Genomic DNA, 13,617 nt, shown 5'->3' on the forward strand with positions numbered 1-13,617 from the left:
CCCTGAGGTCGGTAATAAACGGCATAGAGAAGGATCAGTTTATGGCTTCCATAGACATAAAAGACACATACCTCCACGTTCCCATTTGGAGCGACCATCAGTCTCTCCTAAGATTCACAGTGGGGTCCTCCTACTATCCGTTTCGTGCTCTTCCCTTCGGCCTCTCCACAGCTCCGAGGGTCTTCACGAAGATCATGTCAGTAATGGCAGCGTGTCTTCACTTAAGGGGAGTTCAGGTCGTGCCTTATTTGGACGATCTGCTCATCAAATCCTCCTCAGAGATTTGCTTACGTCAGCACTTATCCCTCACCTTGGCGGTTCTCGAGAGCCATGGGTGGCTGATAAACTTAAAGAAATCCCAGATAGTTCCGTGTCAACGCATGGTTTCCCTAGGGATCATCATGGACACCAGTCGGCAAAAGGTGTTCCTGCCTGCCGAGAAGATCAGTTCAATTCGGAGTATAACATCTCAGGTCTTTTCTTCCAGCCCCTCAATTCACTTGTGCATGCGGCTGCTGGGAAAGATGGTGGCCTCCTTCAAGACCATCCCCTTCGGTTGAGCTCATTCTCAGTGCTTCCAGAGGGATCTGTTGACAAAATGGTCAGGATCCCACCTACGCTTGGATCTCCAGAGGATCTCGCTGTCTCCGAGGGTTGAGAGAATCGCTTCAGTGGTGGCTGAATCAAGATCACATGGCGTTGGGCAGGCCCTTTGCTCCATGGTCATGGATCATAGCCACAACAGACACCAGCCTGAGAGGTTGGGGGGCGGTAGTCCTGCACCTCAGGCTTCAGGGGCTCTGGTCAGTTCAGGAATCAGCCTTATCAATCAACACATTAGAGTAGAAGGCAATTCTTTTAGCTCTCCGGGGGGCCCAGACTCTTCTTCAGGGCCACCCAGTCAGAGTTCAGTCCGACAATGCCATGGCTGTGGCATACGTCAACAGACAGGGAGGAACCAGGAGTGCAGCTGCAATGCGAGTGACAGCTCAGATATTCCTTTGGGCAGAACAATATGTTCCAGCAATCTCGGCGGTGTTCATTCCAGGAATAAAAAATTGGGAGGCCGATTACCTCAGTCGCAATGCGATGATGCCTGGGGAGTGGTCCCTCCACCCGGAAGTATTTCAGTCTCTAGTTCAGAGGTGGAGGCTTCCGGATATAGATCTCATGGCCTCCAGACACAACACAAAAGTTCACAGGTTTTGCGCAAGGGCAAGAGACGCCTTAGCGGTGGACGTGATGTCCATGTCATGGGAATTCAGGTTGGGTTATCTGTTTCCCCCGATTCCCATGCTACCCCGAGTACTCAGACAAGTGAGGCAAGGCGGTCGGCCGGTGATTCTAATAGCTCCCTCATGGCCGCATCGAGTGTGGTACGCAGACATAATATCCATGGCGGTGGGACAAGGATATCGTCTTCCGTCACGAGACGACCTTCTTCTCCAAGGTCCCTTTTGTCACCAGAATTTACCTCCGCTCAGTTTAACGGCATGGCTGTTGAAGCCAGCCTCTGGAGAGCTAGGGGTTTTTCCCCCAGTGTAGTTAACACTATGCTGCGAGCTCGAAAACCGGTTTTGGCTCGCATCTATCATCGTATCTGGAGAGCCTATATTAGATGGTGCGAAAATAAGTCCTGTCACACATCTTCCTTTCGTCTCCCTCGCTTATTGGCTTTTCTTCAGGATGGGCTGGAAGCAGGGCTCCGTTTAGGTTCATTGAGAGTTCAAGTTTCAGCGCTTTTAGTTTTCTTTCACCTGAAGTTAGCGGACTTGCCAGACGTCAGGACTTTTCTTCAGGGAGTCTTACATATTCAGCCTCCTTACGTTCCGCCTAAAGCACCATGGGATCTTAACCTGGTACTGGATATGCTCAAAGGGCCTCCTTTTGAGCCATTACCTACGGCAGATTTTAGGTGTCTTACCTGGAAGGTCGTCTTTCTTTTAGCTATTGCATCTGCAAGTAGGGTTTCAGAATTAGGAGCTCTGTCTTGCCGGGAACCATATCTGGTTTTCCACGAGGACAGAGCGGTGTTAAGAACCCTCTCTTCCTTCGTTCCAAAAGTAGTTTTGGCTTTCCATCTAAACCAGGAAATTGTAGTTACGGTCTTTTCATCTACTTCCCATTCTGATCAACAGTCTATGGAAAAGTTAGATGTGGTTAGGGCTCTCCGCATTTATGTCAAGAGAACTTCTCAGATTAGACGTACAGATTCTCTGTTTGTTCTTTATGATGCCAATAAGAGAGGCTGGCCAGCCTCAAAACAGTCCATTGCAAGATGGATTACGCCAACCATTAAGCAAGCTTACTTAAGGGCTAACCGTCCTGTGCCGGAGAGACTTATGGCCCATTCCACCAGATCGGTAGGGGCGTCATGGGCAGCGAAAAATGGGGCTTCTGCAGACCAGCTTTGCAGGGCAGCCACCTGGTCCTCTGTCCACACCTTTACAAAATGTTATAAGTTTAATGTATTGGCATCTGCGGATACAAATTTCGCTCGTAGTGCTCTACAAACGGGGCTTTCAGAGTGGTCCCACCCTTAGGGGGCTGCTTTAGAACGTCCTCATGGTAAGCAGTGTTCCCCAGACTGGATGAAAGAGAAAAGAGGATTTATGTACTTACGTTAAATCCGTTTCTCTGATTCCATCTGGGGGACACTGCGATCCCTCCCTTCTGCTTTTCCTCTGTGTGCTCTTGTTTGATTGGCCTTTTTCTCCTTGGGGCTTTTTAATTAACTGAACAGGAAGAGGCATGGGGATTGTAGAGGGGAGGGGTCTGTCAGCAGTGCTAAACTTAACTAGCTAGGTGCCAACTCCCCAAGCTCCCTCCACAACCCAATGGTAAGCAGTGTCCCCCAGACGAAATCAGAGAAACTGATTTAACGTAAGTACATAAATCCTCTTATATTCCCAACTAAACCATTGCTGGAGAAAAACATTGAAATTGGCTTGGGCGTGTGGAAAACACGCTGTGCGTTTGGACTCTAGCGGATAAGACACAAGGACATTTGCGTTCCATCGCCTCTTTCTACATACCGAACAGTCCTCATCTTGCTGTGATACAGTTTATTGTACTTTGTGTTCGTTTGCGTTTGTTACCATACGGTATTATATTCCATGCATATTTTAGGCTATCGGCTATATTTCAGAGAGATTTATTCTTAAATGTCGCCAGGTGGAGAGGGTGAATGCTTAGAGGAGAAGAGCTGGTTCGGAGATGTGATGACTAGGACCTCATTGTACAGGAATAAAGTTATAGCTTAGAGATTGAGAAGAGGTTATGGAAGGATAGATGAGCCAAACACGGTGGCAGATTGAAACGAAGGCCAAGGATTCTTCCATGAAGCTGCAATTTGAAATGTTGCAGCAGTTATGATGTGTCTGAACAGTTTGTGGGCATTTTTGGGGGAATAGGGAATAGGCAGAGGGACAAGGATATATTTAGGGTCATACGGGATCTGCAAACTAATAACACTGGAGGCTAGGGAGATACCAGAACGGCCGACGGTTAGGGCAGCTCCACCAGGCATGCAGGAAAGACTCTGATTGGCCACAATTCCTCCAACAGGCATCCGAAGCCACCGGAAAGATGGCGCTGAGCCTTGTGAGGACATAATGCCATTGGTATAGTAATGTATAGGACGTGTTAACACAAACATTCATGGAGGACTTTGCAATTTTGTGGCTATCGGCCCACTCCTCCGAGATCTGCTTCCTGTTTTGTTTGGTGGAGAGCGTTCTCCCCATCTGAGATGGAAAGGCGATAAATAGCGTTGAGATAAGGCTCTTGGAGGATTGGGCAGCAAGGCTCCATCGTGGGGTCAGGTCTGCGGTTTTCCAATTATTTAACAATTGTCGCAGTGGTACTTCATCATTATCAGCTATTTATATAGCGCCATGGATCTCTACACACAGTGATTCCGTATCAATAAAATAGAGAAACATTAACATCGATTGCAGGACCCTGCTGTATTTTTAACATAAAACGCTGATTTGTTTGTGTGTGTATGATTGGAACGTGTGTATAAAAGGCATAGTTGATAAATTTGCTGTAACCACAGCAACCAATTAAATCTATTCTTTCCTCGGCTTTGTCCAAGTTGATTAAATGAAAAATAAGAGCTGATCGGTTTTTACAGCTTATTCGTGTCATTTCCATCATGCTATTAAATAAACCTTCAGTGCATACTTTGGGTCTAATATAAACAGATCTGACGTTCAAGGACGGGTCATTTGTACAACCACACGGCTTTACAAGATATAACATTTCACTTTCATCCAGTCTGGGGGACACTGCTTACCATGGGTTGTGGAGGGAGCTTGGGGAGTTGGCACCTAACTAGTTAACTTTAGTACTGCCGACAGACCCCTCCCCTCTACAATCCCCCTGCCCCCTCTTGTTCAGTTTTTTTTAGGTGCCCGTGAGTTGGGCTTTGTTTTATTGTACTGTTAGTAATTTTCTTTTATTTAATTTATTTTCTTTTGAAAAATTTTTTTTTAGGTGGCAGCGCTGGTGTGTCTTCTGCTATAGAGAACACACACAGCAGAACAGCGGCAGGCACTTCCCTGATCAGATGAGAGCCAGCGGCTCTCACTGATAGGAATAGATAGAACGAGTGCCTGAATTAGGAGTGACAAGCGGTCTCACCGGACCGCTGTCACTACTGAAGCCTCCCCGATAACCGGCGCTGCCACTGCAGGCATAGAGTGCCGGTTATCGGATATCTATTACAGCGGCGGCCATCTTGGATCCGGATCACAGCGCTATTAAGGAGAAGAGGAAGGGGGCTATACTAGGATCCCCCCTCATACATAGGAAGGGGCATCTGGTATCTTCCGCTGCGGAGACCTCCCCTGGAGGTCTCCATTACTCTGCCACATTAACCCCGTTTTTTTTCCCGGATTTGGAGCTGCAGGGACAGCATTACTAAAGAGGGGAGCTAAGACACAGAGCTCATCCCCTCCTTCCCGAGAGAGATGGTCTGTCCCAGTCTTCTGGCGCCAAGGAGAAGCCCGGGAAGAGAGAGATCAGAGCTGAGTGAGCAGACACCAGGATACTGCTGCTGGACTTCTCCCCTATTTGGCCTTTGGGCTAAGTATTGATTTATTTAAACACATATTCTTTACTGCTGTGTACAAGTGGGCTAGTAGGGGTTATTTTATAGTTCTCCTACTTGCTTATGTATTTTATTGTGTTTAAAAATTTTACAAGTACAACTTTTATATAAGTTGATTACTTGTAGTTTACTCCTCTCTCTCTCTCTCTCTCTCTCTCTCAACTCAGCTAAATTTTACAATTTAAGTCTGTGTGTTTGGTGTGCCTTCCTTTATTAAGAAATGTCAGATAAGGGAAAGGGCCCTATTGCTAAATATTTTACATGTTCTAAATGTCATGTTAAATTACCTAATGGCCAGAAGGACCCATTGGCGCTATGCTCTGCCTGCGAAGCAGAGGTCACATCTGCGCAAACCCAGCAAACGTCAGCCCCACCGACTGAGGAACCGGCCTGGGTGGCCTCCCTATCGCAGTCGGTTTCCTCTTTAGCTCAGATGGTTTGCCAATCCAATCAGTTGTGGTCTAGTGTTGTAACCTCGGTGGCTAATAATCCTAGTACACAGCTGGGCCTCCCTACTGCCACAGGTTCTATTGGAGCCTCTATGCCAGGGCCTTCCTCCTTACAGACAGACCAGGCCTCTGTTCCCACAGAACCGCCATGGTCCACAGCATTTAAAAGGGGTTTGGATAAGCTGAACCAGTTACTTGAATCCCCTAACATCCCGCCTTCTAAAAGAAAGCGTCCCTAGGTCTGATAATCCCCTTATGGTCCTTTCAGACTCTGAGGAGGTTTCAGAGGAAAAAGGGGAAATTAATTCTGATCCTGACCAGGTTCAACCTTTGAGTCAGGAAGAAAGTTCTAAAAGCCAATTTATTAATGATTTGGTTTTAGCAGTAAGACAAGCTTTGGACCTCCCAGAAACGAAGGATCCTATTCCTATAGACAGAAGTCTCTTTAAGAAGGCCAAAAGAAAGGCTAGCCGTTTTCCACCTTCTGTAGAGCTTAAGGATATTGCTGAAGGAGCCTGGAAACAGCCTGATAAAAGGTTCTCTGTACCTAAAAGATTCTCCTCCCTGTATCCGTTACAGGAGGAAGATGTGGCCCGCTGGGAGACTATTCCAAAGGTCGATATCCCTATTGCCCGACTGGCCAAACACACCTTGCTCCCAACCCCGGGTTCAGCATCTCTGCAGGATGTCAATGACCGTAGGGTAGAGTCTCAGCTGAAATCTATATTTGCAGCTGCGGGTTCTTCCTTTAGACCCACTTTTGCTGCAGCTTGGGTGGCTAGAGCCGTGGAAACATGGGCAGACCAGTTAACAGAGGCCTTACAGGACTCTGACTTTCTTCCCCTGGCTTTGCATTTAAAGGAGGCATCGGGGTACCTTTTATGAGGCGGCCCAGAACACTGCAGCTGTTTCATCTTCTATTCAGGCTGCATCTATTTCTGCAAGAAGGACGTTATGGCTTAAATTCTGGGAAGGGGATGTGGAATCAAAAAAGTCCGTGGAAACCATTCCTTTTTCTGCAGCAGGTTTGTTCGGCCCGGAATTGGATACCCTGATCTCTCAGGCAACGGGGGGCAAAAGCACTTCCTTGCCGGTATTCCATAGTAGGAGCCGTAACCCTCGGGTCAGCTCCTTTCGCCAGCCCTTTCGGGGGACTTCCTTACCTAGGGGTCAGTCCTTTCGAGGCAGGCATCCCAATTCTCGAGGCTCCTCTGCCAGGGGGAGATCCTCGTTTTGCAGGTAGGCGTCATACCTCAAAGAGCCAGGAGAAGCCTGCATCCTGACGACCACCCTGTTCCTTTGGAGGGGGTGCCTGTGGGGGGACGTCTGTCTTTGTTTCAAGAACAATGGACAGCGTCCTCTCAAGATCCTTGGATTCGGGGCATTATATCAGAGGGGTACAGAATAGACCTACTGGGCACGGCTCCACATCGTTTCTTCTTAACTCCGTTACCCCGAGATCCATCAAGACGCCAGGCAATACAGGATTGTGTCGCCTCTCTCTTCTTTCTCAAAAAGTTATCAGCAAGGTCCCAAACTACCAGAAAGGACAGGGCTTCTATTCAAACCTGTTTCTGGTCAAGAAGCCGGACGGCTACTTTCGGCCCATCTTAAACTTAAAGGGCCTCAATGTGCACTTAAGGGTGGACAAGTTTCGGATGGAATCCCTGAGGTCAGTGATAAACGGCCTAGAAAAGAATCAGTTTTTGGCGTCCATAGATATAAAGGACGCTTACCTCCACGTTCCCATTTGGATCCACCACCAATCTCTCTTGAGATTCACAGTGGGATCCTCCCACTATCAGTTCCGGGCCCTCCCATTCGGCCTCTCCACAGCGCCGAGAGTTTTTACGAAGATCATGTCGGTTATGGCAGCATGTCTTCACCTACAGGGAGTTCAGGTAGTTCCTTATTTGGACGACCTGCTCATCAAATCTTCCTCGGAGATTGGCTTAAGGCATCACTTATCCCTCTCCTTGGCAGTTCTCGAGGGCCATGGATGGCTAATAAACCTAAGGAAATCTCAGATGATCCCGTGTCAACGCATGGTTTTCCTAGGGCTCATTATGGACACCAGTCAGCAAAAGGTATTCCTGCCCGTCGAGAAGATCAGTTCTATTCAGAGTGTAACAACTCAGGTCTTGACTTCTCCCAGCCCCTCAATGCACTTGTGCATGCGGCTGCTGGGAAAGATGGTGGCCTCCTTCGAGACCCTTCCATTCGGTCAAGCTCATTCCCGATGTTTTCAGTGGGATCTGGTAAAAAAATGGTCGGGATCCCACCTACGCTTGGATCTCCAGAAAATATCTCTATCCCCAAGGACGATAGAATCACTCCAGTGGTGGCTAGTCCTGGATTACGTGAGGGTGGGCAGGTCCTTCGCTCCATGCTCATGGATCATAGCCACGACGGACGCCAGCCTAAAAGGTTGGGGGGCGGTAATCCTGCACCTCCGACTCCAGGGACTTTGGTCGGTTCAGGAAGCAGCCCTACCTATTAATGTGCTGGAATTAAAAGCTATTCTTTTAGCCCTTCGGGGGGCCCAGTCCCTCCTCCAGAACCAACCGGTCAGAGTCCAGTCCGACAATGCTACAGCCGTGGCATATATCAACAGACGGGGAGGAACCAAGAGTGTAGCTGCAATGAAGATTGCCGCTCAAATTTTGGTTTGGGCAGAACAATATGTCCCTGCAATCTCCGCAGTTTTCATTCCAGGAATAAGAAATTGGGAGGCCGACTACTTAAGTCAAAACCAGATGATGCCGGGGGAGTGGTCACTCCATCCGGAAGTTTTCCAGTCTCTGGTTCAGAGGTGGGGTCTTCCGGAAATAGATCTCATGGCCTCCAGACACAACAGAAAGGTTCACAGGTTCTGCGCAAGGGCAAGAGACCCCTTAGCGGTGGCAGTGGACGTCATGACGATGTCATGGGAATTCAGGTTGGGATACCTATTTCCTCCGATTCCCATGCTTCCTCGCGTACTCAGACGAGTAAGACAGGGGGGTCTGCCAGTAATTCTGATAGCTCCCTCATGGCCGCGCCGAGTCTGGTACGCGGAAATAATCTCTATGGCAGAAGGACAGGGAATTCCTCTTCCATCTCGAGACGACCTGCTCCTGCAGGGTCCCTTCCGTCACCAGAATTTACCTCAGCTCAGTTTAACGGCATGGCTGTTGAAGCCAGCCTCTGGAGGGCTAGAGGTTTTTCTCCCAGAGTAGTAGACACTTTAATGCGAGCCAGAAAGCCAGTTTCAGCTCGCATATATCATCGCATTTGGAGAGCTTACATCCGATGGTGCGAAGACAGGACATGTCCCTCGTCTTCCTTTCTTCTCCCTCGCTTGTTGGCTTTCCTTCAGAATGGCCTGGAGGCAGGGCTTCGATTAGGTTCCCTTAAAGTTCAGGTATCGGCTCTTTCAGTGTTTTTTCATCTGAAACTAGCGGATTTACTAGATATCAGGACCTTCCTCCAGGGAGTCCTGCATATTCAACCTCCTTATGTTCCGCCTACAGCACCATGGGATCTTAACCTGGTGCTGGATATGCTTAAAGGACCTCCCTTTGAGCCTTTAATTGGCGCAGATTTGAAGTGGTTGACCTGGAAGGTCCTCTTTCTTTTGGCTATTGCATCTGCGTGTAGGGTATCGGAATTAGGAGCACTGTCTTGCCGGGAACCATATCTGGTTTTCCACGACGACAGAGCGGTGTTGAGAACCCTTCCTTCGTTCCTAAAGTAGTTTCGGCCTTTCACCTGAACCAGGAAATTGTAGTTCCGGTCTTTTCATCTACTTCCCATTCGGATCAGCAATCTATGGAAAAGTTAGATGTGGTTAGGGCTCTACGCATTTATGTCAAAAGAACTTCTCTGATTAGACGTACCGATTCTCTATTTGTTCTTTATGATGCCAATAAGAGAGGCTGGCCAGCCTCTACACAGTCCATTGCAAGATGGATTACGGCAACCATTAAACAGGCTTACATAAGGGCTAACCGTCATGTGCCGGAGAGACTAACCGCCCATTCCACCAGATCGGTAGGGGCGTCGTGGGCAGCAAGAAATGGGGCTTCTGCAGACCAGCTTTGCAGGGCAGCCACCTGGTCTTCTGTCCATACATTTACAAAATTTTACCAGTTTAATGTATTTGCATCTGCAGATGCAAATTTCACTCGTAGTGCTTTACGAGCGGGATTTTCAGAGTAGTCCCACCCTTAGGGGGCTGCTTTAGAACGTCCCCATGGTAAGCAGTGTCCCCCAGACTGGATGAAAGAGAAAAGAGGATTTATGTACTCACGTTAAATCCGTTTCTCTGATTCCGTCTGGAGGACACTGCGATCCCTCCCTTCTGCTTTTCTTCTGTGTGCTCTTGTTTGACTAGCCTTTACTCCTTGGGCTTTTTAATTAACTGAACAAGAGGGGACAGGGGGATTGTAGAGGGGAGGGGTCTGTCGGCAGTACTAAAAGTTAACTAGTTAGGTGCCAACTCCCCAAGCTCCCCTCCACAACCCATGGTAAGCAGTGTCCCCCAGACGGAATCGTAGAAACGGATTTAACGTGAGTACATAAATCCTCTTTTTTTTTGTTTCTGTTATCAGTGATTTAGCACAAGAATTTTCCGATCATGTGACTGAGAGTCTAGGTTGTGGCTGTTGACCACCAGCAGCTTGATGGATGTACTGACTCCCTTTTTGGGTTACACAGGAATTGAGACGAACGTACAAGGGGATGACGTACAAAGTCAAAACGCTGGAGGAGAAAATCGAAATCCTGAAGGATAAGGAACCTATACTTGGTAAAATGGGAGTTCTGCTGGGGAGGTTATCCTGTGTAATTTATAAGACCGTACCTTAAGCACAGATTACTGTATCCATCAAGAGTCCAGTCGACTACATACATGCATTACATTGGTTATTTGTTCCAGAATATTGTAGCATCCTGTAAATGAACAGTATTTACTTAGATCATTCGAAATTGTGCAATTTATTAATTGTATTATTATAGTTTACCTTTAAGAACACAAATGTTAACTCAACTCAAAGGATATATCCACCGGAGACATATAATTTTTTTTGGGTGGCATTAACTTAGGTATAAGAAAAATAAAGTACATAGTTCTGCCATTCTATGGTCAGCTGTTCACCTTGATCCAAAGCATCCCCTGACGACTTTAAAGGTCCAGTGATGGATTCCTCTCTCTTATTAATGTGTGAAAATTTGGAGCTTAATGGGTTGGGTTTCCCATGGCCAGTTGTACACAAGCCTCAGATCACCATGCGCAATGAAATGTCGACTGGAGGAGTTTAAAGCATGCTTCAGTTGGACTCTGGAGCAGTCGAGGAAAATAATGGTCTGGTTGTTTTTGTCGTGGTGTGGCCTGGGCACCATAGACATTCTAGACATTTGTGTGCTATAAACTTTGTGGCAACAGATGGGGGAAGGTCCTTTTCTGTTTCAAGATTACAGAGCTCTTGTGCACAAAGGGAGGTCCATCCATAAATGGTATCCTGAGTTCGGTGTGGAAGAACGCAACTGGCACGAATCTTTGGGATGAACTGGAACGCTGGCCTGGCCCCAGTAATGCTCTCGTGGCTGAATGGAAGCGAATCCCTAAAGCCATGTCCCAGAATCTAGTGGATGGCCCTCCCAAGAGAGTGGAGGCAAAGGAGAGACCAACTCCATATTAATGCCCATGGTTTTGGAATGACATGTTCAGAGGGCGTATATGGATGCTATGTTCACGTATCAACGTACTTTTGGCCATGTAGAGTGTCTTAATTAACTCTACCAATACAACATTTTAAGTGTTGCATATAATTCTTTAAAAATACAGTATGTAATAAGTTTTCGGCTTGGCCAGCTATTAAATCTCTAGCTATGGATAGAGTGCCCCAACGTAGTGCCGCATTCCTACTGGCAATGCCTTTGACATGTGATCGCACTAGCGTTTGGAGCTTGGCTACTCCGCCTAAAGTTGCTGCCATCTTGTACATCTAGATAATCTACCGTCCCTGGATAATGTTACTGATATAGGGCTATCTGCGCTGCTGCATTTGATATTGAAGTCTTTATTCATTTTGTCTCCGTTTCCACCAGGTCTTGATAGCATCTACATGTATGCCCCAGATGAGAAGGAGGAGAGACTGTACGAATGCAGAATGTGCAATTGTGTCATGAAGTCCAGAACCATCTATTGCCACGTTATCGGAGTTCAGCATCGCGTTTTGTTTTTGGTAAATGCATTGCTCATCACGTTTAATCTTAAAGCTGTGTTTAATGAGAGCGAAATCGCCTTCTGAACATCGGTGTGTCCCCATTTGAAGTTGTCTAGTTGCCGCTCGTTTTATCTCCATCCTCAGAATGCTCACAGCAGCACAAAATATCTAAGGAGACGAGTGTTCTGACCTTGTGGCAGGCAGTGACCTGTCCACACGTGTGATCACATTGTAGATTGTAAGCATTAGAATCGGTTCACAGGCTTTAACCTTATAAATGGCCCTGCCGTTACTGTTGCCAAAGTATATTTCCTGGAGACCCCCCCCCCCCCCCCCAGTGAGGTCAGTATGGGAAGACCTCCCTCAAACAACGTCATTTAAAACCTGTGAAACAGGGCGTTCATTTGTTGCACTATTACATATAAACTTTAGTACACACTAATGTTTAAATATGTTGGAGGTTACACCTGAGTTCTTTGCTGATTCTTTTGATAATGTGTGTGTCTTACATTGAACCGTTTATATTGTTTGTTTTCTTATCTTGTGTTTCAGAATCAGAGTAATTCCTCTGCAGGAATCGGCAAGCGTTTCCAGTGTGACAGCTTAAATAAATACGAATTTTTGCTGAAACAATGCAAGTTTGCCGAAAAACTGTATGGAAAGAAAGAGATAAATGTGAGATTCCTAGACTTTAATCTTTTTTTATTTTTACTTTTGTTTGTTTTTTTTTTGTTATAATGTTTTTGTTGAAATTTTTAACATTAAACAAGGCTCGGAGAGAGGATGTACAGTCAGAATATTTCTGGGGTAGGGGGTTACTATATACAAATGTTTGTTAGAATTGAAAAGTATAATACTATACAAAATAAACGGATTGTGGAGAAGTGGTTTTTAAATCATTCCAGAGATTTTAGGTAATATCATCATCATCACCAATTATTTATATAGCGTCACTAATTCCGCAGCGCTATACAGAGAACTCACATCAGTCCCTGCCCCATTGGGGTTTATTCTAAATTCCCTAACACACACACAGACTAGGGTCAATTTGTTAGCAGTCATTTAACCTACCAGTATTTTTTTTGGAGTGTGGGAGGAAACCGGAGCACCCGGAGGAAACCCACGCAAACACGGGGAGAACATACAAACTCCACACAGATAAGGCCATGGTCAGGAATTGAACTCATGACCCCAGTGCTGTGAGGCAGAAGTGCTAACCACCGTGCTGCCCATATACATGCTTAGTACATCTTTGAGCAAAGAAACCATATGTATAGACCAGAAAATGCCAACCATAAGGAAAAGTATGTACAAAGATCGGGACAGAGTAGCAGATTCAGACGTGAATGGAACCGGACAGTAAAATCTATATTTCTAATAAGTATATCTGGTAAAAAAAACAAAAAAAAACAAGATTACACAAAAGGATGTCTTTTGGCCACTAATTTAGATTTTATTTTGGTATACTTTAGGTTGTGGATGGGGCTTATGTTCCGAGATCAGCCAAAGCACAGCGTCGTGATGCAAGTTCGTTTCGATGTATGTTCCCCTCTTATTTTTCCTTTATTCTTTGTTCTTTTTTTATCAGTGGCTAAAATGTTGGTCTCCGACATCAGATCATTTATATATTAAGCAACGTAAAACTCGCAAGAGTTGACAGCTTGTCGTATTAAGGCTGACGTAAGTTTAAAACATAAATACACACATATATATATATATATATATATATATATATATATATATATATATTTATGTGTTGTAGGAAAGGTTACCTGTGCTATTTATCACAACCTACAGGGAAGAGGCAAGGAAAGGAGCGGAAGTGGGAAACGTCACCAGAGGG

At 46.2% G+C, this 13,617-nt stretch overlaps 1 protein-coding gene across 5 annotated transcripts in view; it reads left to right on the plus strand.

Annotated features, from left to right (window-relative positions):
• Positions 1-13,617, plus strand: part of LOC142108527 (uncharacterized) — a 61,392-nt gene that overhangs the window by 8,852 nt on the left and 38,923 nt on the right. For 4 of the 5 annotated variants that reach the window (XM_075192251.1, XM_075192252.1, XM_075192253.1 and 1 more), the window contains exons 4-7: positions 10,264-10,354; positions 11,656-11,792; positions 12,327-12,449; positions 13,247-13,313. In XM_075192251.1, the coding sequence (XP_075048352.1) occupies positions 10,264-10,354; positions 11,656-11,792; positions 12,327-12,449; positions 13,247-13,313 (418 nt within the window). The remainder of the gene's footprint in view (positions 1-10,263; positions 10,355-11,655; positions 11,793-12,326; positions 12,450-13,246; positions 13,314-13,617) is intronic. The other variant, XM_075192254.1, reaches the window with a different exon arrangement.

Source organism: Mixophyes fleayi, chromosome 12, assembly GCF_038048845.1.
Source record: "Mixophyes fleayi isolate aMixFle1 chromosome 12, aMixFle1.hap1, whole genome shotgun sequence".
Lineage (NCBI taxonomy): Eukaryota > Metazoa > Chordata > Amphibia > Anura > Limnodynastidae > Mixophyes > Mixophyes fleayi.